At 36.3% G+C, this 15,674-nt stretch overlaps 1 protein-coding gene across 2 annotated transcripts in view; it reads right to left on the reverse strand.

Annotated features, from left to right (window-relative positions):
- The window catches only part of MSR1 (macrophage scavenger receptor 1), an 82,298-nt gene that overhangs the window by 54,495 nt on the left and 12,129 nt on the right, over window positions 1-15,674 (reverse strand). For both annotated transcript variants that reach the window (XM_047091711.1, XM_047091712.1), the window contains exons 3-5: window positions 13,514-13,627; window positions 7,131-7,543; window positions 1,955-2,141 (exon numbers count right to left, since the gene is read on the reverse strand). In XM_047091711.1, coding sequence (XP_046947667.1) covers window positions 1,955-2,141; window positions 7,131-7,543; window positions 13,514-13,627 — 714 coding nt within the window. The remainder of the gene's footprint in view (window positions 1-1,954; window positions 2,142-7,130; window positions 7,544-13,513; window positions 13,628-15,674) is intronic.

A 15,674-nucleotide genomic window follows, 5' to 3' on the forward strand; every position in this document is an offset into this window, starting at 1 on the left:
ACCTCATGGATTTCTGTTAATTACTAATAGAATAAAAGGGTTAAGATCATAAAATAGTTTTAACAGACTCAAGTAAGAGGACCTAGCATGAATTGAGGTAGAATCACAGAACAAAGAGTACAGACGTTTGTGAAGAACAGTATTAGAAGAGACTGATGCTGAAAACGTTCCTGAACTTGTGATCGACCTAAATTTACAAACAGGAGAAGTAAAACAAATGTGATACGAATCAATTCTCAATATAAGAAACACAATTAGTGAAGCGGCAGGTAATAAAGACAAGAAGAATGACGAGCAGATTCGGAGCAATCATTTTTAACACAGCAAAGAAAGCCAAAAAGCCAGGGAAATATCTTCCAAATACTGGTAGAAATAACAGGAAGAGCTGTTGTATACGTATGTACTAGAACAATTTTGAACATCAAGGACAAAACAGAGAAAATGAAATCCAAAGATCTCACCATTTGGACTTTCACTTAATGAACCTCCAAAAGATAAACTTTAGGAAGAAGGGAAATGATCCCAGAAGAGATGTCTGAAGTGCATTTAGAAGAAGGGAAAGTTAATCAACTTACGTGCAAATTTTAATAAATATTGTATGTATATACTGACTAAATTCTTAACTTTCTTTTTAAACTGGATAAGATAGAAATAAACTATACTCAAAAACAGCAGGAAACCAGGGAAAGGGGTCATCAGATACAGTGTTTTAAGTTCTTTGGATCTTTAGGGTTGAGGTGAAGCTATACATCAACTTTAAACTTTAACATAAAACTCAAGAACAACTATCAACAAAATAGGAATAGATTAAAAAGTCTCCAAAATCTTCTTGGTGACTTTTGCAGAAAGAAAAATTCATGGAGAAAAATCTCAATCTGAAAATAGACAAGAAAAGGAAAGCAAAGGGACCATAGAACTGGACAAAAGCAGCACAAAATAAGATGTTAGAAATAGATACAGTGAAAAAAAGAAAGGTTAGATTGCATATTTTTAAGAGTTCTTGGCTGGCTCAGTGGGTAGTGCGCACAACTCTCGATCCCAGCCCCACTTGGGTGTAGGGATTACTTAAAAATAAAATCTTTCTTTTTTTTTTTAAAGTTTATTTATCTGAGAAAGGGGAAGAGAAAACAAGCATGCTTGCGTGCGTGCACACACACACTTACGCGTGTGTGCACAAACAGGGGAGGGGCAGAGAGAGAGAGGAAGACCAAGGATCTGTGATGACAGCAGGGAGCCCAGTGTAGGCGGGCTCACACTCACGAACCACAAGATCATGACCTGAGCTGAAGTCAGATGCTTAACCAACTGAGGTACCCGGGTGTCCCCCAAATAAAATCTTTAATAAAAAAAAAAAGTGTTCCTTATAGAAGACAAACCTAACACAAAGTAAAATATGGGAAAATATTTAAAAAAGAAATAAAATTTAGAGTAAAAATATATAGTATGTATATATTAATTTAAAAATCAGTAAGATTCAATTTACTGTGGTTTACCAACAGGAATGAAAGAAGAAATTGACAAATTTATTGTTAGTTTGCGGAGTTCAAAAGCCTTTCTAATTAAGAATACAGTCAGGTAAAAAGTAAAAAAGAATCTGGAAGTTTTGAAAGTTTTGAAAGTTTTGAAAAACAGAAAAAAGGTTTGATCTGTGGACAGGAAGAGAATTTGGTGCCTTACAGAAAACTTGTATTCATTTTCATTAATATGGGATATTTTGAATAATGACTCATTAGACCTTAAAGACTTTTTTTTTTTAACATTTTCATTTAAAGAATACCAAGATGCTGATATCTTACCATGTCTCGATGAGATCTCAAACTTCCTTTCTCTGGACATTTGTAGTAAACATATGTTCAAAAACTAATTTATACCATAAGATTTCAAACACCAAATCTCTGCACATATCAGTACATTTTAATATATCATTTTCTGGAGGAATGAGAAAATATTTTACCTTGAATTAAAGTGATATTTTTCAACGTCTCAGAGTGTTCCCAATCTTTCAGTCTGAGATCATTAGTGATATTATTCAGTAGTTTCACTTCTCCTTTTATTTCCTGTTCCAAATTCACTTGTTTTTCTTTCATAGACATAATTTCTGCTGATGCATTGTACACACGCTCCTCTAATCTACTCATGTCCTGTGAAACATAAGCAAGCACCCACAATTTTTATTACATACATAATTATCAATATGTAAGTTTAAGAAGCCCTGGAAGTCAGGTGTTTTTTTTTTTTTTTTAAACAAAAATACTATAGAACATTATGGAATAAGAATGTAGAAATTAGAGAACTGTGCTAAGCCAGTAATTTTTTGGCTTTGAAGCATTTCCTCTTTTAACCGAATGGCTGAATTTTTACACCCTATGTCCCCACAAAATTAGTTGAATATATCCAAGGTATGCTTCGATTCCTAAATGTATGCATGTCAAATTGCTGAAAATGAAACAAAAGCTTGTATGATTTTTATCAGAAGTGAAATTTCTTTGTACTGTACTTTGAGTACCTACATATTCTATGAATTTGACAGAATTTGTACATTAAACTGTTTTGTAGCAATAATAAAGTTTAATGTTACAATTCTCAGTGATAATGAACATTCAAGATAGGTTTTAATATTCAGTAAAATCTCGGGGTGCCTGGGTGGCTCAGTCAGTTGGACGGCCGACTACAGCTCGGGTCATGATCTCGCAGTCTATGAGTTCGAGCCCCGCATCGGGCTCTGTGCTGACAGCTCGGAGCCTGGAGCCTACTTTGGATTCTGTGCCTCCCTCTCTCTCTGCCCCTTCCCTGCTTGGTCTCTCTCTCTCTCTCTCTCAAAAGTAATACACATTAAAAAAATTTTTTTAAATATATTAAAAAAATATTCAGTAAAATCTCAACTAGAATTTTAATAATATCTTACTTTCAATGTTTATGATTTATGTATTTCAGACATCATTTTGTTTTCAAATACACATATATATTGTGTGTATTTATATACATACGTCCATACATAGATTGTGAACAGATGATATCATACATTTTAGAATATGTTTTCACTTTTCACTCAATAACATATTAAAGATTTTTACCTATTAAAATATTCAGAGACTATTTTCAATGATTTAGTGGAATTATATTTATATATTTTTCATAATGCAAGATTCCTAGAGATCAAGTTTTGAGCTGCATACTCTTTTTACTTCTTTAAGCAATGTTGTAATGAATTTTATATATATATATATATATATTTTTTTTTTTTAACATATTTGTACAAGTGCTTCTATAGGACAGCTGCTTGGAAAATAGGTCTGATCAGAGGGACTAAATGCTAAGCTTTTTGTTCAATACTGCCACAGTGTCCCCAAATATATGGCACTATTTTTTAAACCTTATTCATCATATATCAGTATCTACTTTTGCACCCAAATATGCTGGGTACCTTCAACATATTTAGGTTTGTAGAGTTAAGAGTCAATACATAATACATCATTCTATTTATTTGGTTTTTGAATTATGATGAGGTTAAATATATAGTCATAAAGTTTTTCACGATGTTTATTACTTCTCCTTTCAAGACATTGGCTTGGTTTTCCTTTGGGTGTTGGGCCTTGTTTCTGATGCGGCAACCTTTCTCGTCCATTCTGGCTATATTTTCTGTCTCCCCATTCTAATTTGGTCGCATCCTCTGTCTTCATGGTATGCTCTATACTTTTCTAAGGAAATCTCTACTTAACTGCTGATGTATTCTCATTTCCCACTGGCATATAGAAATCAACCAGGGACACACTGCTCTGTAATCCCAGTACAAAGAGAAAATTACACTTGCCTTGACTTGACAAGTTGAGGTGAGGGGGTCAAGGCAGTCAGGGTGTAAAGCCTTTGAGATAAATGAACAGATACCTAGATTTGTCTCTGCAGTGGCACTATACTCAAGCAGAGAAGCTTATCAAATTGTACCGCTCTAACTCTGCCTTCCCCCATCCAAAACCCTATTCTTTGTTATCTCTACCCTCTGTCTCCTCCTTCCTTGACTATTTGGCATTTCCCATGCAATATGGTATCTCATGATAATGAAAAGTGCAGCACAGGGAATATAGTCAATAACACTGTGATGACATATGGGGACCGACAGTGACTACATTCTCATGGTGAGTACTGAGTACCGTATAGAGTTGTCAAATCACTCTGCTCTACACCTGAAACTTGTATTGTATGTCAACCGTGCTTCGATAGTAAAATAAAAGAAATAAAATTTGGAAAAATATGTATAAAAGTAGAATAGTGAACAAGGACGTTCATAAAGCATAGCAACATAAAAACATGCCCAGCTTAATCTGGGTGCCTACAGATTGCTGTAGGCTGGTTAGGTAGTTAAAGACGCCCATGGAGCAGAGGTCAGGGGACTGGCAGCTGATTTTGCTACCAAAAAGTTACTCTTTGCCCACGTTCTTCACACACAAAGCTGAAGTTGGTTTTGTTTTTTTTTTTTATTCCCTTTTCTGAAAACTGCATATGGTGCTCATATTAGCCAGATTTCACTTGCAATTGTTTCTAGGGGGAAGACGGAAAGTGCATTTTATTTTTTTTTAAAGAAGCCTATTCAGCGGCCACACACACCTTCCAGACTCTACCATCAGTGGCCCTGCTGGAAACTGGCATTTAATTTTGCAGTCTTACAGCCCTTTCTATGAACAATGGACATGATGAATTCCCACCTCTCTTATTTTGTGCTGGTGTTCTTTTTTTCCCTCAAATTGATGTTTGGTCTGTCCTTGATAGGCATCATGCTGGTATCGCTTGGAAGCCTTTCTCTCAAACAACATTTACTGATTTGGGCATTCATTTAACTTACTTATTCCTGAATTAGGTTAAAGATTCAAAGATGGTAAAAGTGTTTAAGCCATGGGATAAGAGGCCGAATATTGTTTTCAGTGAGCACACGTGTGCACACACACGCTCGTAGTGACCTAGTTTCTAAATCTCTACAAGTGATTACTGCCTTAAAAAAATAAATAGCGGGGCGCCTGGGTGGCGCAGTCGGTTAGGCGTCCGACTTCAGCCAGGTCACGATCTCGCGGTCCGTGAGTTCGAGCCCCGCGTCGGGCTCTGGGCTGATGGCTCAGAGCCTGGGGCCTGCTTCCGATTCTGTGTCTCCCCCTCTCTCTGCCCCTCCCCCGTTCATGCTCTGTCTCTCTCTGTCTTAAAAATAAATAAACGTTGGAAAAAAAAAATTAAAAAAAAAAAATAAATAGCTTTGGAAGTCCCTCCATTCCCTTGTACCTTCGTTTCTAATGATGGGACCCAGTCCAAAACATAAGTGCAATCTATCCAAACCCAAACAGTTCACTGATCATCACATTTTGATCATTTCCAGTGATTATCACTTTAAACAAGCTCAGGATTTTTACTGTCTTCCGTATGATTTCCAATTTGGTTTCCACTCTTGATGTGAATTCATAGATAATCTATAGTCTCTACTGAATCTGGAGGCCTACCTCACTGCTCTTCTGTTTTTACATAAAGTAATATACCTTCTCCTTTCCTCTTTTCCCCCAAGTTAATCAGTTATTACTCTTACCATTGAAATTTTACTTATCCGTCTCCCATACTCATCTACGCCGTAGACAGCTGCTTCTTAGTGAATCTCTACCCCTTTGTAGCCCAAGTCATTGATATTTCAAAGTGGCTGATATGCTTACATACTTATTAACAGTGTGGGAAACACAGTGAGATTTTGGAAGAGATGATATGGAATAGAAACAGAGTATCAAGGCTGGTGTTGGCATGAGGTTTACCAACAAAGTCCTCCTATTTATATAACTATGCCATTGTCTTCTGACACCTTAAGATCAGGATCATGTGAAATTCAAAAGTTCTGAGTGATTGTACCTGACAAATAAATATGTAGGCTATTTTTCCTTAAACTGTTTCGTCTATGCTCTAGTCAATATTTTAGTTGATCTTCATTTAATGTTACAACTTCAGAGGCTTACTGATGCTCTGTAAGTGATAACCCATTTTTTAAAAAATCACTACAGTTAACACTGTATCTATACAGAAAACAACTTCACTAATCAAAAAGGGTTCTATTCAAATAAAATCTACTACCAAGATGCCAACATTGCTTCGCTAAGGGTAGAAATTTTATAGGCTTCACGTTAATTATGTTCTTAGGTCCTAGATATTTTGTGATGTAAAGATCATTTTTTCACAGGAGTAGTTAAATTTTAGTCATCTACTTATTTTTCATGGGATGGAGCAATTATAATTATTTCACAACAACCCCCCCCCCAATTTGAAATAAGGGGCTTGCTTAATTTCTTTCTCATCAATACAAAGTAATCCAGCAGGTTGGCCACACAATAGTCCATAGAAGAGGTGAGAAAACTACAAGCCAAGGGTCAAAGTCTGTTTTTGTGAAGAGTGACTGACTGGACCACAGCCTCCCTGGTGTATCTGCAAATTGGCTATGGCTGCTTTTGCACTGGAATGACAAAGTTGAATAGTTGAAAAGAGACCTTAGAGTCCCCAAAGGCTAAAATGTTTACACCTGGCTCTTTGCATAAAAGCTTTTGCTGACAAGCTGGTCTATCTAAACATGTCTTGCTCTCTTATCCTGTGTCTTTGATCCTACGATAAAAATAAGATGCTGTATCTATCATTCCAAATTCAACTCTAATTATAGTTATCTTTACACATTAAAACGTATGTATACTTCTTGGGAATGACAAAATAGACTATTTTAAATTTAGATGTTGTATGTATCTATGATGTTTCCATTTCTTTGATGATGAAGAAATTTGGGTCTGTTGTAAAACTCACAAATACAGAGTAGCTACAAATATCACCTAAAAATTATAATTGGCTTAGACAGTCTCAAGAGATAGTATAACAGGATTTATAAAATTAAAATACCTTAAGAGAGTCTATATCCAATGGAAAAAAATTCACCGTCTGTTGGGAATCTGGAGAAGACACTAGTTAAATTCATGTAAAATCTTCTGGTAGGATTACCAGAGGAATCAGGGTAAGTCAGATGACGTTGAAACAGGGCTTACATATTGTGTTTTCTTGAACTATCTGAGGAGATAGAATCTAGATGGATTCAGTGCTGGCATGTGACCTTCTAATACAAAAACTCTTACCTCTTGATGTTTAAATGTATTCTCTTGGACTTTGCCATTCAGTGTTTGAATATTGAGCTGCAAATCAAGCAATGTGATATTCAGACTGATTAATGACTTGGAGATTTCATCTATTGCGTTTCCATGTCCCTGAACTGAGGAAACCAAGGTGCTCAGCTGGAGAAGAACATCATTGAATCTTTGATCAGTCACCAGACTAAAATTTTGGAAATGCTCTGAATCTATGAGATTGGCTTCTGCATCTGAAATCAATTGGATTCTCTTCTCCATGTTGTTCATTTGTTCCATTACAGCTTCTCGAAATCTCATTTCTTCTTCACTGTCATTTGCTTTTCCTGCGAGACTTTGAGACATATCGTTTGCATTAATTGAACCAACTGTGCAATTCTTCATTTCCCACTTCAGGACTTGTGCTGTATATTTAAGGAAAAATAAACAAAGTCATGACCAGTAGCCTTAAATGCACACACCATTCCATTCCATATCGTTCCAATCCACTGTAACATTCTGAAGGCCATCCAAACTAAACCAGGTGTTTATTTTAAATACACAATGTGTGAACCACACTACACCTATCGCCGAGAGGAAGACACTCTCCTTCTCCCACTTTACTTTAGAATTTATTCCAGGATCAAGTCATTCTTTCTGAATTGCTGCTTCTATGCATCTTCCGAGCCACCGCATTTGGCTTTGACAGTGAGAGTAAATTCTACAGATCGTGAAGCGCATTGTATCCTATTCCTCAAGGTACGTTAGGATAAAATGAGATAATGCTTAACACAATGTCGGAAGCAAGTATGTTGAATACATTAGCTGTTACAAAGATAAATGATGTGACAAAAACACTATCTAGTAAAAGTAGAAGTACCAGTGTTAACCACTGTATGAACAAATTTTTGGCTCATCTTCCTCATCCAGTCGCTTAAGCTGGCAGAGAATTGTCATTTTCAGTTTATACAGGCCTCATTTATTATTGGTGGAACAGGAAATTGGGCAAATAATTTTTTTCACTTTAAAAAATACTGTTCTTTTAAGATTCCCCTTTACCTATGATAAAATATATACTCATGACAGAAACAATTTTAAAGACAGGTAATGAAGAAGAATAATCGACCACTAATCTCACCATCCTCAGTTAAGTGCTAACATTTTGGTGTGTGTATACCAAATCTGTCTTTTTTCACTAGTATACAACTATTACAAAAATAATTTTAATACCTACGCCATATTCTCTGAATGGACTACCAGATTTATTTAACAACTCCCCCACACTTCATTTGTTCTGTTTTTACTAAGAGATCCAATACTTTGACAATCTTTTAAGTAATCATTTCCTGAAAAAGAAAAAAAGAATCTACTAAATGGTATTTGGGGGATATACAGAGCCGCTGATATGGATTTCCAAATTGGCATATGTTCTCTAAATAAGCTAATTGTCCTTCTGAAAGGATCTAGAGCACTATGTTTATAGTTTCAAATAATTAAAAGCATAAACATTAGCTTTGCAGACAAAAATAATACAAAATTATACCTAATGAAGAAAATGTTAAATATCATTTGATCCCTGTCAGTGAGATTTTTTCCCTATCTCCCTCTGTATCTATCTATATTATTTTATGTACATGTCTATCAGTCTTTTGTGTTATTTTGAATACATGTGATTTTTCATATTTGGCCATTACTGAGCAATAAAAAGAGTAACTTCATATAGTTTAAAAATAGATCTACATAAATAGCTATACCTGATATGCCAGTTGTTTTTTTTAAACTTTTTTTAGCGTTTATTTATTTTTGAGACAGAGAGACACAGAGCATGAACGGGGGGAGGGGGGGTCAGAGAGAGAGACACACACAGAATCCGAAACAGGCTCCAGGCTCTGAGCTGTCAGCACAGAGCCCGATGCAAGGCTCAAACTCACGGACCGTGAGATCATGACCTGAGCAGAAGTCAGACCCTTAACTGACTGAGCCACCCAGGTGCCCCCCCCCTTTGTTTTTGGTGGTTTTTTTGCCAGTTTTTTTAACAAAAATGATATGGCAATATGATCAGCCTTATAGATTTTTGAGAATTCAGTGAGATAACATATAAAAGATCATTATTTCCACTCCAAGCTCAAGGGTACTTAAACAAATGAGAGCCTGGTATTTACCCAGGAACAAGCTGCCTGATTCTAGAATCTAGCTCCTTTTCTCAATGACTAGCTTAGGCACTCTGGGAAAGTTCTCTTCTTGCTTAAGTTCCCCAAAGATTGAAAAGTAGTAACTACTTCTAAGTGGTTTGGAGGATGGGTGAGATAAGGCATGTAAATCTCATAGCATATAAATGGCCTCTATGAAAATTCTATTCAGATTAAAGTGCCTTATCCATGAAAGATATGATCTTAGAGACTGTCTTCACTAGCTTTAGTTAAAGAAGCTGTTTGATAATGTTTGTTTTTGTAACTATTATCATATGAGGAATAAGCATGAAACTATATATACAATTAAATCCCAAGTTAGTTTTTAAAAGTATTATATATAATTCTAAAAACTATATATATATATATACACACACACACACACACACACACACACACACACACACACATATACATATAGAGAGAGCGTGCACGCACAAGTGGGAACAGGGGCAGAGGGAGAGAGAAAATCTTAATTAAGCACGCTCCATGCTTAGTGTGCAGCCCAACACCAGGCTCGATCCCACAACCCTGGGATCAACCTGAGCTAAAATTAAGAGTCAGACGCTAAACTCACTGAGCTACCCAAGTGCCCCAATCCCAATTTTAAAAAGCACATATTTTCCTCATTATGCTCTCTTCAAAATTAGCTTATCTGAATGAATGAACTCTCGCACTACATTTTGACAAGATCCCACAGAGTGTTATTTTATACTTAATTTATCAAGAAAGTGGACAAAAAGTGTATTTTTTAGTTGGATCTCATCGCATTTATTACATTAAGTGTGGGGAGCACGCTCTGGACCGACAGCCTCATTCATACATTTAATTCTCTGGTTTATTTATGAAGCACCTGCTGCGTATAAAGCATTGTCTGAGCAACTCTGAGAGGATAATAGCGGGAATGGATTTTGACTGTAATAGAGACTCAAACTAACAATTTTTACAAAACTATTTCAAAGATGTCCCTTAAAAATTTTCATTTCACGATGATTATTGCTTTTTTAGGTAGCAGCTAAGAATCCAGTTTCTGGAGTAGAATGGCCTGGGTTAGCAACTCTTGCTCTTTTCTTTTTAATCTGTGATCTTGGACAAGATCCTCTGTCAATGCTTCTATTTTACTACCTGTGTGACAGGATACGACCAGTCAGTGTTCACATAATTAAATGAGCTAATAGAGGTGAAGTACTTACACTACTTCCGGGCATACAACAAGCATTTGTTAACTTCGAGCTTTTGTTATTAATATTTTGGATTCTAAATCTGTGACTTATGTATCTGTATGTACAATACTGAAAGTATCGATGGGGGAATTAATATCGTTTAATATTAAAACATGGCAGGGGGGAAGGTGGGGCGTTGCAATGAGCATTGTACTTTCTGCACTTTATTTTACTCAGCGCAGTGATCTAATGCTCAACCATGGAATTCTTCGCTCACTGAAAATAACTTCTATTTCATAGCGAGAGAGCAAATCTTTCCCACAGTACGGAAAAGGAAGACTTGAGCTGACAGAATATCATGTGACCAAGGGTTTCTATCTGACATTGAGCTCAACATACAGTTGACAATAAAGGCTACATTTCGCTTATAGATTTACAAACACAACACTGCTTGTTTTCCCAAATCCTGCATAAAAACTAATTTCGAACTAACTTCTCAAAAAGCTGTTTAACTCTGTATCATAAATCTAGGTAAAGAACGTCAGAGTTCAGATTTTCAAATGTTCATTTCTCTCATTATCACTGGGGAGATGGCATTTTGTGACTTTTCTGTTTCACATTTGAAAGGAGACAAACTTTTATGGCTTATGCAAACCCCCAGGGAGAGAGTGATATTTCACAGATCACATTTACTCCTTCATGTCGCTAATATCTTCTCCTGCCAAAAATTTGTGTTATTATGAACTAAAGAATCTTCAGTATTTCAGCAACAATTATGTATACATTAATCCTAGATTGTATTTTATTGTCCAGAGATGTTATTTCATTGTACTAGGACAGGGATCTGGTAGTTTCATTAAGAGATGATAGCATATGGAGTAGACTTTATCATTAAAAGTATCTTCCACTGTGTAAGACATTTTCAATTTGAAAAGAGTTTTTATGCACATTTTATTTCATCCATCAATTCCTGTTTGCCAAAAACAGAGTAATTTTTATCTTTTAGGAATATATTTTGCCCTTATTTGTAATTATTTTGTCTCAAGTAGAGATCTGTATTACATTTGGGTGTTTTTTATTTTTTGGAAAATATTCTGATCGGTAACTTACGTTGAAAATGGATTGTCAATTGTTTATTCAAGTATGATAGAAATAGTGACATCTAGTCCAAATTCTGGTGAACATGAATGCTAATGTGAACATAGGAGATTTGAACATTTTTAACTTCTTGTCAATCCTACAGGTGCCTGCTTAGTTTTAGGAAACAAAAGTACTTTAGATCAGTCATTTCAACCCAACAATGAATGTGGAAACTTGGTAGTATTTTCGAACCGCCCAAAGATTTTGAACTTGGTTAGAATACTGAATTCTCTCCAGACTTCATGGATCCATTCTGCACATGCCTGTTACGCAGAAGTTGCACTACCTGCCGTTGACTCTGCAGGCCATGGTTTGTATAAAAGTCATGAAATTTGTCCAAATTCTAACTGGCTTATAGCTAATTATTCCAAGCAACATAGCACCTTTCAATTGTGCATTTTGAGTGAACAAGCATATACATGATCAACATACAGATAATCTAAATTCATCAGGAAGTCAGTCGTTTAATGACAGACATACTATATTAGGTCCTTTTATGTAGATGGCTGTGGTTGGCTTGATTGGTTAATTTAGTTTCTTGTGGTTGTTTTTCGTTTTTGTTTTTAATGGCCAAGATAGGAATTAATTAATTTTTACCTGTGGAAATATTTTCTCAGCTAAAATTATGGAGACTGTTCTGTTCGTGTGTGTGTGTGTGTGTGTGTGTGTGTGTGTGTGTGTGTGTTTAATTGGCCAGACACATTTTGTTCTAAAAATTTAATTATACTGGGAGATAGTAGGCCTTAAGAGGTTAGGAGTCAAGAATCATGGATAAGAACTCCAGTTCTACTACTCAACAGTCTCAGTTTCCTTCTGTGGATAACGAGGATAATGGTATGTCTGCTCAAGGATAATTGTAAAGGTGTATTAAGATAATCTGTGCGTTGAATGTAGTAAATGCCCCCAAATGACAGCTACTGTCACAACCGTTGTGGTTTTATCATCATTTCTTAGCAAATTTTGGCTCTGTCCTAGAATATTACTTTAGGTTACCCCTTAGCCAAGAAGGTTTGGCCTTGTGTTAGGAGCACTTTCTTGTTAAGCTGAGTAGTATGCACATAAAAATTTATCTTACTCCTCGCTTGTTAGAGCCTACATCCAGACATTTTGCCAGTCATAGAGATGAGGACAGCCACAAGGCACGGAAGTTCAAATGCCAATCAAATCCATCAAAAAGGCTACCAAGGGGAGTCATTTTTACGGATCTGACTCAGTGATAAGCGGGCCACCCACCCCTGTGGAAACCCTCAAATCTATCCCCAACTCAAGTCAGACTTGCCAAAGAAACATGTGCCTATAAAATATTCTTCCTAAGTAGTTTGAGGGATGCTATCAGGTTATTTTTAGAAATATTTAAAATAATAGCCTTATGAAACATGTGACCATATAAACCACAAAGATTTTACTGAAGCGTAGACCATTATTTTACAAGGTCTACTCCCTTTGAAGACTTATAGGAATATTTCTTTCTCCTCCCAATGCCATGAACAAAAGAGCTTTCACTCGAACTGGCTTGTTTTGTTGTTGTTTTGTTTTGTTCTAGGTACTGTTCATGTAAACGATCCTGTTTATATCTTCCCCTTGGCACCTGGAATGCTGATCATAAAATGTGTGCCCCCACTGCTTGAAGTGCATAAAACTCCAGAGGATAACCTATTTTTTGAAACTGTCTAATCCATCCCATCTCCTCTCTACCTATCTATACTTTACCTTAATCTTCCATTCTCTATTTCATATTTTTTACTTAATAACTTTGAAGAATCTTTTATTTATGAATTTGAGGAATACTTTGTCATATGATGTTTCCCTTATGAATCTCCCATATGTGAAAGACTGAATGCTTTCTTTTGTTTCTACAAGAACTAGATGCGTTGTTGAGTTTCAAAACTCTAGAATACTGTACCTGCCATTATTCCGATGATAGGCACGAGAACTACAAACACAAGGAGATAAAGGGCAATCAGTGCAGCTTTGAGAGACTTCAGTTTCTCTTGAAGGGTAGGACCATTTTTAGGATCTAAAACAACAAAAGCCCAACCTACTGTTAGAAAACTTACTCTTCTTATTTACTTAACATTTTTGCAATCTCCAATTCTATCATTACTACCAAGCCTGTTGGAATGAAAGGGAAATGCAAAAGTAGGTCGTTGTGTATTTACTAGGAAGCAAAACGAACGGTCACCGACCGGATAGGCCAATACAGGTATCACTATGAACATCTGATTTACTTCCCATTAACTAAGTATCTATGACAAAGTTAGTGTCCTCCACGACTTGTACTTGTCTCATATTGGGGCACTAGTTAGTTGATAAATTTTAATAATGATACCAACATACTCAAACGTAAATGCTACTCTTCTGGTTCATTGGGGAATAGATTCTGAGTAAAAATAAGATTTCTCAAGTCATTACATAATTATGCATTTTTTTTCAGAGTTTAAATCAGGTAAAAGACATCTGTTTTCAACGGTAATTATGCAAATTTTCTTTTCCAATTTCATCTCAATAATTTTGTATTTGGAGATCTCTTTTGATTTCAATACACTAAAAAAGAAAAAAAAAGAAAGAAAACTATTCACATTTTGACTAACCTTTGGAATGGATCGATGAAGCTGATCCTCTGGGTATTTCAGAAAATATTAATATTTTTATATTATCCATTTACTTGGAACAGCGATTCATATAGTGGGATACTAACTGTGGAAAAGTTAACTCAATGTAGAGGGGAATGTTAGAAGATGAAGCCATTTTCTCTGATTAGTGAATAAAACGTCTGTTAAAAAATTCTTTCCTGAGGCTACTGTTTTCATTACACAGTAAAAAATATTTTGTTTTCAAGTTTAGCTATTGTTTGATAATGTTCTATGAGAGACTGAAAAGGAAACTTAGAGAAAATTTTTAAAAGTAAAAATAAGAAAAAAAAAGTTATGAAGAGAAAGATCTCTTCATAGGAAAAAGAAAAAGAACAGCCACAATACAGGTAAGATGGGCGATCGCTTTGTCAGGTTGAATGAGCCTGAAACCCAGTCATCGCCCTTATGTTCAATTTACAATCAGTCCTCTGCATTGTGCCTTTTCAGTAGCTCTCCAGTTTCTGTCGTCTTTCCTCTGTCTCCAATACCTCTGTCCTCCCTCCTCAATCTCTCTGCGTCTCTACCTTTAACAGCTTTCACTAGGGTCTTTTTCCTTTTGCCTCATGGGTGCCATGTTCTCCCATCCACTGTTGGTTCGGTATCCGTCGCGCCTTGGGGTTGTGGTCTGTATTTCAGGTTTGTCTACAGAAGAACTCATAGATGTTGTCACTTGCATATGCTCCTTCCAGTGACTCAGATTTCTCTGTGGATCCTTTTCACCCACCCAAACCTTTTGGTGAAATGTATTCAACCTTTGAAGCTCAGCAGAATCATACACAACTCTGTCCTGCTGCCTTAAGAGAGCCTGTCCAGATTTGGCCGAATATGGATTCTTTTGAGCTCTTGTAACCTGTGCAAAAATGGTGCAGTACTGTTGTGCACCGACTTGTTTCCCCCACAAAAGTTACTGTTGAAGACTTAACACTAGTTGCCTGTGAATGTGACCTTATTTGGAAATGGGGTCTTTGCAGGTATAATCAAGTTAAGATGAGGTCATACTGGAGTAAGGTGGGCCCTTAGCCAATGATTGGTGTCCTTACAGGAAAACGACACGTCAATTCACAGGAAGAAGACCAAGTGAAGATGGAAGCAGAGACAGGAATGATGCAGTTATAAGGCAAGGAACACTAAGAATTGGCAGAAGCAAATAGAAGCTAGCAAGAGGTGGGGAAGGATTATTCCCTAGAGCCTTGAAAGGAGCATGGCCTGCTGACATCTTGACTTCAGATTTCTGGCCTTCAGAACTATGAGAGAATAAGTATTATTTTAAGCCACTCCATTTCCGGTGATTGGTTACAGCAGCCCTAGGAAACTAATACTAGTATATACCGCCCCTGATTTTCAAATATTAATTAATGGTGCAAAGGGTATTGTCATTGCCAGGACCTAGTCCAGGGGCTGAGAAATCAGAGGACTCCATCAACCTGTGGA

The sequence above is a fragment of the Lynx rufus genome, unplaced genomic scaffold (genome assembly GCF_022079265.1).
Source record: "Lynx rufus isolate CCGP_SWC_20201006 ecotype Redwood Valley unplaced genomic scaffold, mLynRuf1.p SCAF_3, whole genome shotgun sequence".
NCBI classification, from domain to species: Eukaryota; Metazoa; Chordata; class Mammalia; order Carnivora; family Felidae; genus Lynx; species Lynx rufus.